The sequence below is a fragment of the Enoplosus armatus genome, chromosome 9 (genome assembly GCF_043641665.1).
Source record: "Enoplosus armatus isolate fEnoArm2 chromosome 9, fEnoArm2.hap1, whole genome shotgun sequence".
Taxonomy (NCBI): Eukaryota; Metazoa; Chordata; class Actinopteri; order Centrarchiformes; family Enoplosidae; genus Enoplosus; species Enoplosus armatus.
Genome location: NC_092188.1, coordinates 17,624,505 through 17,634,985, shown reverse-complemented (window position 1 = coordinate 17,634,985; position 10,481 = coordinate 17,624,505). Strand labels below are relative to the sequence as shown.

At 42.3% G+C, this 10,481-nt stretch overlaps 1 protein-coding gene across 2 annotated transcripts in view; it reads left to right on the top strand.

The window, feature by feature from the left end:
* The first annotated feature begins 474 nt into the window (after nt 1–474).
* LOC139289835 (RNA-binding motif, single-stranded-interacting protein 3-like) overlaps nt 475–10,481 on the top strand; it is a 105,001-nt gene continuing 94,994 nt past the window's right edge. For both annotated transcript variants that reach the window (XM_070911477.1, XM_070911478.1), the window contains exon 1: nt 475–757. In XM_070911477.1, coding sequence (XP_070767578.1) covers nt 683–757 — 75 coding nt within the window. In that variant the 5' untranslated portion in view covers nt 475–682. The remainder of the gene's footprint in view (nt 758–10,481) is intronic.

Below are 10,481 nucleotides of genomic sequence, written 5' to 3'. Positions count from 1 at the left end.
GTGTGTGTGTGAAAGAGAGAGAGAGAGAGGGAGGAAGAACGAGACAGGGAAACGGATACACAGGAAGAGAGAAAGAGACTGGGGAGAGACAAGAGTAAGAGACGCCGGAAAGCAAATTGAGGGGCATGTTCAGGGCAGCATAGAAGGAGAAGAGTGAGTCTGATTTTTAGAGCGGAGAGTGCAAGGAACCGGCAACTGGACCCCATCTATTCCTCCCTTCTCCTCCTCCTCATCATCTTCCCTCTTCTTTTACCCTCTCTCCGTCCTGCTCTTCAGTCCCCCCTATTGTTTCCTGTATTGCCTCCTACTATTCTTTCATTTCTTCCTTTCCTCACCCTCCACCTCCTTCTCCCCCAGCCCCCTTTTTTTTTTTGCTGCCACTCCAGATCCTCTCTGTCTCTCTTTCCAGACCCACGGGAAGAATGGTTTTGTGAGGCTCCCTGTGAGCTCCCAGACAAGTAGACGGACTAAAATTCCAAGTAGTGTCTTTGCTTCTATCCATTTTTCCCTCGGTGCGTTTGTCACACTCACACCTCATTGAAAAGGAGAGCGCTCTGTATCTGCGTCTTCCACTCTTGGAAACAGTCGTGTGAAGGATCCAGGCCAGCCCCTCGGAGTGATCATACCCCACCTGCGAGCTTCTATCTCCAGCCTCCAGGAGCTTCAATTGGATTCCAGCTACATGGGAAAACGTTTGGAGCAGCAACCAATGTACCCCCACTACACCTACTACTACCCCCACTATCTCCAGACCAAGGTAGGCTGGTCAGCGAGGTTGACCTATTTTACCCCTCTAACTCACTGGCAATAAACGTGTTTGTGTGTTGCAAATACACGCCAGTTTTTCATCTTGTAACTGTCTCGAAACCCTCTAGCAACCCTCCTTTTAAGTAACTCTATATCTTCTCTAGTTGCTGCCTCTTTAAATCTCCTTTCCAATCATTACCAGATCCAGACCATATTCCATTTTACGATGGTCGCAAGTGTTTGATTTACAAGTAATTCTTACCTCAATTATGTGATGTTCCTCCATCTATGGACCAGGACCCAAAAAGGGGTCTGATTGTACTATATCTAGAGTAAGATTATATTTCACCAAGCCAGGAAAAAGACCAAAATGTACTCACTTTAGGTCCTATGGTGAAACAGCACAGAGATGGATGCTGAAATTGCCTCGCAAGACAGCTTGCTAAATGGCACCATGTCCCCTCTCCCCCATCCGTCTCTGAGCAGGGAGATATTGGTGTCAGCTGGGGTTTTTCCTTTTCCATCCACACTGAGTGCTTGACCCCATCCTCCCCTCTCTGACCCCACCAGCTCCAAGTTCAAGTTCAGGGCATGAGGCCCCCCCTTCCCTCAGCCCTTTTTTTTCTCTCATACTTTGTCCCTCTCCTGCTCGCCCCCCCTTACCCTCTACCCCTCCCTTCACTGCCCATCCCCAGCCCATACTCACCAACGATAGCATGCCGTAAACATGATTGATGGAACCTGCTACACTTCTCCCGTTACCAAGAGTACAGAAAGTTTTTCTCTTTGTTCTTTCACTTCTATTCCAATTCTCTTACTCACACATGCATACACAGATGCACACACACACAAGATACTTATCTTCTGTCTCTGAGTCCTCTACCACCAAGAAGAAGAAAATGGATTACAGAGGCCTGATCGATTGCTGCATCATATCGCCCGGCCCGCCATTCCCTTTGTCTGCTGTGATTCATTTGTTTTTTGCTTTTGTGTGATAGTAAGTGTGAGCAGTTGGCAGGTTTGCTGCAATATTTAGTAAATGTGTACATGTCAGTAGGCAAGAGAGATGGAAAGAGAAGCAAAGATAAAAGCGTAGGAGTGGGATGCTATGAGAATAGAGTGATCATGCTATTGGGTGGACACAGTGTGGGAAGAACAGGTAAGAAAATGATTGCTCCACTGTTAAAAATATGCTGAACCTTGAACCAAACTGCATGATGCATTTGCAGGCCAGTAGCAACACATCTAGTACGAATGTGGAGTCCTATATACTGTTATTTGAACCAACAACACATCAGTTTCTTTTCCTACATTTCAATCCAAATGATTTAATACTGAGCAACCAGCCAATTTCCAATCTGATATTTCTATTGTTCTTCTTTAGAAAGCACCCAAATAGCTCTGCATCCCCGCACTTAAATGTTCTCCTTTTTTTTAATCAAAATGACAAACTATATAAGTATAAATAGATCTCTTGTAATTTCGAAACTACTGAACAAAAGATTGAACACCCTAAAAATAACATTTAAAGCGCGATCAAATCAAATTTGTCATGTTGAAAGAAGCTGTGACTGCCGCCTCGCCAAACACAATCATTAGAAGAAGTGGATGTTAGGCTGCTTTCATTTTCTAATTTGAAATGGTCCCACACTGAAGACGTTCTCACTGCTTGTTAACTTTTTATAATACATGCCTCACTGCCACAAGTTGTGGATTATGTCAGTTTACGTCAATTACTGTACAGATGAAAGCTGGTGGGGACAGCTATATTGAGATCCTATGAACAAAGACTTGAAATTTTGAGGCTTTAATATAGCTGATACTGATCAACCACAATATTGACTAAATATCAGTATGTTAGCTCTAATTGTTAGATTGCTTAATATACTAAAAGTAGGGTTTGACAGGTTGCAGTTTTAACATAAGTTAAATCTAATAAAAGTTTACATTTTTGATTTTTGGTTGTCCCATTGATTCAGCCAAGTCAAGTACGTGCTGAATAAAATATAGTATTTTTTCATTGGCTTAAACACATGTACTTTAGCAGCTCTTCAGCTTCAGTGGAAATAATATTAATATTTCCAATTAACTGCGAGATACCTTTGCAGGTGTCGTGTGCAGATTGTGTTTGCAGACTGTCGACATTATCGGCTTATCTGCTGATCTCAGAGCTGCACACGCTCACATCTGGGAGCTGTCTGATGCTTTTAAGAATGTGCTCAAGATGAACAAACAGAAGCTGGAAACTGTTTGTTAATGCACATCTGTGATTTGGTTGTAATAAACAGCATCTCCAATGATGAGCACGCCTTTTTGTTTGCTAATCTGGAGGACGAAGTGAATGTCTGCTACTGGATAATATAAACCATGTTGGCTCTAAATTTCCTTTCAATAAAAGAAACTTCATGGATATACAGTATGTGGTAATTACCTCTTGGCAAAAGTTGTTTTTTGTTTCTTTCACTGAACACACTGAATTAAAATGACAAAAACAGAATTAATCTTCTTGATAAATTCAAATTTCTAACAAATCAAGCTTAGAAAAACATTGACAGTGTTTTTGGCAGCATGTTCATCATTGATTTTGTGGTTGCATCAATTCTGCGTATTTGCACTAATACTAATAATTGCCATGATTGCATCAGATATATAAATGACCTTAAAAGGGAATCTTATTTGATGTTCTAGAAATAACAAAGACGCAGCATTTCTAATTAGCCCTGCCACTGAATCCAGGAGCACCCATTAAAATTCACTTTGTGATTGTAGGTTTATTGCACAACATATTATGCTGCATGTACATGTATGTCAGATTAACTTCAACATTTGATGCTCGTCTGTCGCACCGCTTTATGTGTGCAGGTGTCACCGTGTCACACTGCTGTCTCTTGTTCTATGATTTATCTCGATCAGTTCAAGGTCATCAAATTTCTCCGAGGTATCTGCAACAGGCATCTGGCCCAGACCATCGCTCCATTCCTTACACTCCAGCCCTCCCTCCCTCTGCTGTCAAGGTCAAATCAAATTGGATCCTACCTTCCCCAGTGTTCCCTCTCGGCTGTGCCTGCCTGTGTGTGTGTGTGTGTGTGTGTGTGTGTGTGTGTGTGTGTGTGTGTGTGTGTGTGTGTGCGCGTTTGTTCGCATATACATCCATATATGAATAAAACCTATGTCAGCTTTGTATCCGTGACTGTACATGAGCCTGTAACTTAGTCGTATGTGTGAGCGTGAACAGAATATATTTGCTCATTTTTGTGTGTGTGTGAGTGTGTAAGTCCGTGTGTATCCTGTGTTAATGTGAGTGTGTGTGTGTCTGCATGTGTGTGTGGCCTCTGAGCGGTGACTCCCCTGCCTGACCTCTTCTCAGTGCAGCTTGCTGTCATTAAAGCTCTCCGGATCCCTGAAGAACAGTTCTGTGTGTGTGTGTGTGTGTGTCGGAGGCCCCATAGAATAGCTCAGTCATACATCTATATGGACCTTGACAACAGCCTAGTGTTTGATCGGCCTGTGCCACTCTGACTTCAAATATGAGGAGTATCTGTGTGTGTGTGTGTGTGTGTAAATATTTGTGGGTGTGAATGTGGGCATGCAGGTGGTTTTCATGGTCTTTTTCTTTGTGTACAATTAGACGAGAGCAGACAAAGACTTACCGGTTGTATTTACTGTGTGGTCTCTTTTTAGCTCTTTCTCACACTTTTCACTTCTCTCTCTCTCTCTCTCTCTCTCTCTCTCTCTCTCTCTCTCTCTCTGTCACTGATCTGATTGGAGATGTAAATGGCCTCTTATTAATCTTGATTCCAGAGAGTGGAGGCTCTCCTCCTGTGGAAATCAATCGTGTGTGTGTGTGTGTGTGTTTGTTTGTGTGTGTGTGTAGAAGCTGCCTTCGCTGCCTTACAATAGCAATCTTTAAACAGACACCCTCCCTCACAGGCGTACACACATGCACCACCTTCACACAAAGGCAGTTATGAAATGACTAGCTTAAACCAACAATGCTCAGCCAGGTGAAAGAGTGTGTGTGCGGCTATTAAATGGAGAATGGCTCTTGCTCTGCCTCCATAATGGGCTATAGGTACAGTTAGTGTACATTAGCAGGGGGCAGGGAGGGACAGCATGCCCTCTTATGCGAGCCTAGTGGCCCTTAATCATGGCTGTAAGAGGGTTTGAGGGGATCAGGGGGAGGGCTGACGCTGAAGCGCAGCTGCATTCTCTGGGTGATTTGTTAAAATTTAACCAGAGGCTATAGCTGGAGGGACAAGCTGCTGCTCAAATATATCATTCTTAAGTACAATCAATGTTTAGGATTTTCCTAATGGCCTCCGTGAGCTAGTTTCAGTTGGCATATTGTTGATGCCCGCTCTGTTGCTTAGAGGGCATAGTTAAGTAATCGACTGAAAGCATTTTTCTTAGGTTTGTGCAGGAAATCTAGTCTGTGAAATCCCTAATTGGAGCAAATGAAAGTGCAAAACGAAAGATCGTAGCTTGTGATTGTTGCTGTGACTTTCAGAGTAGTCGGGGTGTAATGTGTCGCCACAGCAGATTTCACAGCAATAACAACCAAATCTGACATGTTGCCTTCTTTTTGAAGTGGAAAAGTGGCATTCAAGACATGCACGACTGCCTGGTTTTGACAAGGCAAACGCCCTCGTCACAAACATTTGTTCTTTCCCACCGTAAGGCTTTGATCTAAAGTTTGATCTGCTGGATACTTCCTTAGATAAGCCAGATACTCGTCCTTATCTTAAGTTAACATATACTATAACTCTTGTGACTTCTAGTTCATCTCATCTCCCCATATGTCGTTATTTCTTTTATCTTTAACATGATTTGCTTTACTTTGACACCTTTGTCTCTCTATATATTCCTATATACGGACTTTCATCTGTAAATACATGCACGGTGGTGCCTCTGAACATAGTAAAGCTATTGAAGTTTTTAAAAAAATCTTTTTTGCCTGTGATGATGATTGACTTAGGACGTGAATCTTTGATGATAATCGTTAAGAGCAAGATAAGAGAGAAGCTGAAAGGGGGGGGGGGGGGGGGGGGGGGGGGGAGTCCCATTATCAACCAGCCGATCGTTAGTTTGCGGCAGATCAGTGTGCTAATATGCTCAGTGGCACACGAGGAGCTTTAATTAGGGTAATGAGAAACAGCATTCAGCTGATATCAAAGTAATGACACATGCGGACACGCCCGGACATCTAAATAGAATATTCCATCCCTTCAAAAATGAGCTTTTCACATTCAATTACTCTCTATTATGCGCTAGATAAATGTGGTCAGTGGTTGGCTTAGCTGTGATGAGTGAACATCGTAGAGGCAGGAGGGAAAGAGGGACACACACACAACATGGACATGCGCATGTGTAAACACAACGAGGACACCCCAAAAAATTGGATTAACTTGTTCACTGAGCGGTTCTATCTGTCCTCCCTTTCCTGTCACTTCCTTCCTCCCTTCCTTGTTCCTCCTCTTGTCAATCATAAAGTACTTTGCCTTCGCAGAAACAGCGACCTTAAATTATGCAGCACACGTCACACATACGTACAGAAACTGAATAGTGTGGGTGTGTGTGTGTGTGTGTGAAAAGTAAACAGAGGGTATGGGGTTTATAGCACAGCATGCATTCTGCTCATGCCCGGCTTCTCCTCACACATCTGCCTGCCTGCATCAGTTGTAGTTTTACAACCAACAATATTATCATCTGCTTGTTGTTTAAGACCCAGCTATTCTGTTTGGATCTCAGCTCTGCTCTTGATCGCATCATATGCAAATGTGGGGAATAGATCTTCTAATCTTCTAATGTCCTACCCAACACTCTCCCTCCTTTCCCTGCTTTTTCTCTGCCTCTCTCTCTTTTCCTGCCTCTCTCCCACTGTGTTCTGGGCTCTCTCTCCCTCTCTCTCTCCTACCATCTGTTCAGTTTGCTGGGCTTGGGTAGTTTTTACTGCTTAAAAGGGACTCTCCTAACCACCCATATATGTCCATTTATTATTCTCCGTGGGCTGTTCTATTCTTGTCCCAGTACAGTAGCGGACGCTGACCGGTGCCTCGCTATGTTGAATAGGAGTGAAAAAGCTTCAGCGGGTCAGCGCACGCACAGAGGGGTGAGAGAGGCTCACCCCTGCCAGTTTTGTAATAGAAAATATGCGGAGGAGGGAGAGCGAAAGGAGGATAGAGGAGAAAAAAGGGATGTGAAGGATAGTAGAGAGAGATGTATCAAAAAGAGAACAGATGGCGGCAGCAAAAATAATTCAAAAGAACTAAAAAAGAGAGAGATAAAGATCCAAAGGAAAATAAAGAACGATGCAGTGAAGGAGACACAAGTTGTAGGCTGGGTCAGGGAATAATGGTGCTGCTGCATTTTTAATAGTTGGCCACTTTGTAGCGACCCTTGTCTAATGGATTCTCTGCCTCTTAAAAGCTCCTGTCAGAGCCCTCTACCTCAAACAGTTACTCCACGGAAATTGCTGAGGGCTCCAATAGTCCCCAACACTTCCTGATAGAATGTCCAATGATTTAATATTGTCTGGCAGAAAACATAATTCCAGTTAGCACGCAGATGTTTTGGCAAATCATGTTTAGAGGAAGCAGCAACTGAAATACAAAGGCTAAACAAAATGTCCAAGACTCGCACTGATATCACAGCTCTTTGAGAAGTGCCTGACAAAGGTGGGGTGAAAAGAGCACAACCTCTTGCTGTTAGCTATTTTAAGTGTGTCTGCGTGAGAGTGTGTAATACAGTGCGGAGGGTATGGCCCCTGGCCATGAAGCTGATCTAGTTTCTGAAGACAGAAGGAGATTCTGTTCAGATTTTACAAATGCCATGTATCTCTGCATTGTATGGATTGCGGCCTTCAGCTATACAGCAAATAATGAGTGTTCGCCACACATCCATTCATTAACAGAACAGATTGAAAGATGCAGTCTCTGATTTTCAAGTACATGTACTTGATGTTCAAGTACATGGATGGGCTTGACAGTTTTTGCACTATGCTTGTAGCCCAGCAGTCTAATACCTAAATTACAATTTATTATGCAATGCGTAAGTATAATTTGTGTGTCACAAATTATATAATTTTGACACAAATGGCTAAAAATGGAGAGCAAATAGTAAAATAGTGTGAGAAAGTATATTATGAAGTAGTGTCCAGGTTTCAGTGCAGAGTTCACTCACCTCCAGCTTCCTGTGGTGTGTACAGTTCTTGTCTCTTCATCCATCGTTTCACCCAAATTGAATGTATTATCATCTGTATTTACTCAGTTGTTAAACATGTGCTCTTTTCTCAATGGGACTCTCGTCTACAATATGTTGGTTTTAGTAATCTGAAAGCCTGTTCCTAGCTTAACGATCATCAGCTGACTTGTGTGAGAGCCTTTTTACACCAAACCTGCTGAACCATGATGTCGCTGTGTCAAACTGTTTGCACAGAATGTGGGCACTGGGCATGAGTCAGGCAGTGCATCACACATGGGCAGATGTTGTCTGCATTTGTTACACCTACACCTACATGCAGTCACAGATACGGAGATAAGGAATTTCATCAAATTACACATAAATTGATCCAGTATGATTAAGGCGCTTGTTTTGTTTCTTTGATTAATAAAGTGATATATTTCATGAAAGCCTGCTATATTATAGTACACATCTAGTTCAAACTTCTATTAGTCATCTCTAATGAATTTACCATTTAATTAGCCCTTAATCACCTATGCAAGTTCATTCATCCAGTTTCTAAACTGCTTCTCCTGTTCAGAGTTGTCTGGGGTAAAGAAATATGTTGGTGAAAATCTATAAAGCTGATGTTTCTGTTCTTTACATATAATGAAATGAAAACCTTGCTGACTGTTTCTTGTTTGTATGTAAACAAGAACTATATTAATATTTTGTGTTCACAGACCAAATACATTTATGTAATTGAAAATATTCATCTCTAACACACAATCATTATTTCACATACATTCTGTGCATTAAATGCAAGACGGCATTATTACAGTGTGGGGATATGGTCGGCGCATTTCTTATTCTCATTTTGTGTGAGATGGCGGGGTGGGAGGGTGTGTGTGTTGGTGGGCGAGTGATCCCTACACCAGGGACCAGAGAGATAATTGAAAGAATGGCCTGAGGGATTTTCCCCCATATGTTGTTCCTTATCCTACTTAGCTGTTGCTTCCTTCGGTATATTTCTCCTCTCTCTTTTTCCTTTCTCACTCTCACTCTTATCCTTGTATCTTTTCACTGTGTCTATTCTTGTCTCAGTGCAGTGCGGGTCAGACATGTTAAAGGAAAATGGCATTCGTGAATACCTTTACACAGTTAGTGTGAATCGAGCTGTGACATTAAGCACATTCCAGCGATTTTGTCATTTACCCGTCTCTCTTCAGCTACTTCAGTGTCTTTACATTTCACAGACCTGGACCTGTTGAATCCAGCCATTTGTGGAGAGCGTAATAAGGGCAGTGATAGCTGTAATAAAGAGAGTCTGAATTTTCAGTGGAGAAAATGTGAAAAAGACTCCACTGGTTATCTTTTGCTACGTATTGTGGACGAAAGTCTCAATTTTTAGAGTAAATCGTGAATCTTCGAGCTGTCATCACTCGTGGACTCGATGACATGAGCCCGTAAAATTCCTTCTCCCGCAGTTGATAGGCCACACCTGGTCTCAGTAAACACAGGTCAGGTGTAGCAACAGCAATGACTAAAGGTCTGTGTAAATATGTCTGTACTGGGCACGTTATATACATTTTATTTCACACTTATTATAGTTTCCTTGACATCTGTTAGCATTCTCGACTCCAAAACTCACATTCACAATGCACAAGTACAGTTACTGTTACAATAGATAGAGACACTTTGGCAGTGTGGCACAAACAGATATCCAGTGTATAAATTAACAAAATGAATAAATATTGAATCAGGTGTGGACATGGACCAGAAACCTTTAACATGAAGGGACAAGTGTGATTTTAAGGCTTAATTTATAGTTGTGCATTAAGTGGTTATGCTGAAGCTAATCAAAAATATAACTCCACGTCAGGTCTACGGCAGCTGTGGAAATACCACTTGGGGACAGCAAGAATTGTGATTGAAAAAAGGCTCAATTTTCTTCTCCTTTTCCAGAACACAGATCTTTTAAAGCTCCACACAGCTAAACACAGTTAATGTGGGGAATATATTTAAAGCACAATATGGGCTGATCATGTATGATACATCCGTCTAGTGATGTGGTGGTGCTATGGGTGAACTCTGACGCTGAACTGTAAGTCAAAACCTACGGAGTAGGTATCAACGGCGGAACTCCCGTTAACCCCTTGCATCAAATATAAATCCAGCTTGAGCCCTCAGGGTTAGATTTCGGCGGTGCATGGTGACATGAAGTCACAGAGCTCATCATTACATCCCTGTATTTTACGCACATTTGCTTTGCTGACACGTAAAGCCCACAAAATAAAGTCCTGGTATTTACAGGGATTTCTCATCAAGTCTTTTCTGGGCCAAATAACTGCAGGACACTAGGATTTTAAACATGCCTGCTTGTGTATGTTTGAATCCATGTATTTGTGTGTGTGCTGAAGGCTAACGCATCCTGACCACATTAAAGCTGTGAAGTGCAAAATCTCTAACCGTAAAGATAAAACGTGCAGAACATTTAACAAATACCGGTAGTTTGATCAGTAAAAGCAAGCCTCCATCCCCCAGGATTCCAGTGAGGCATCCAACCGATGAGCCTC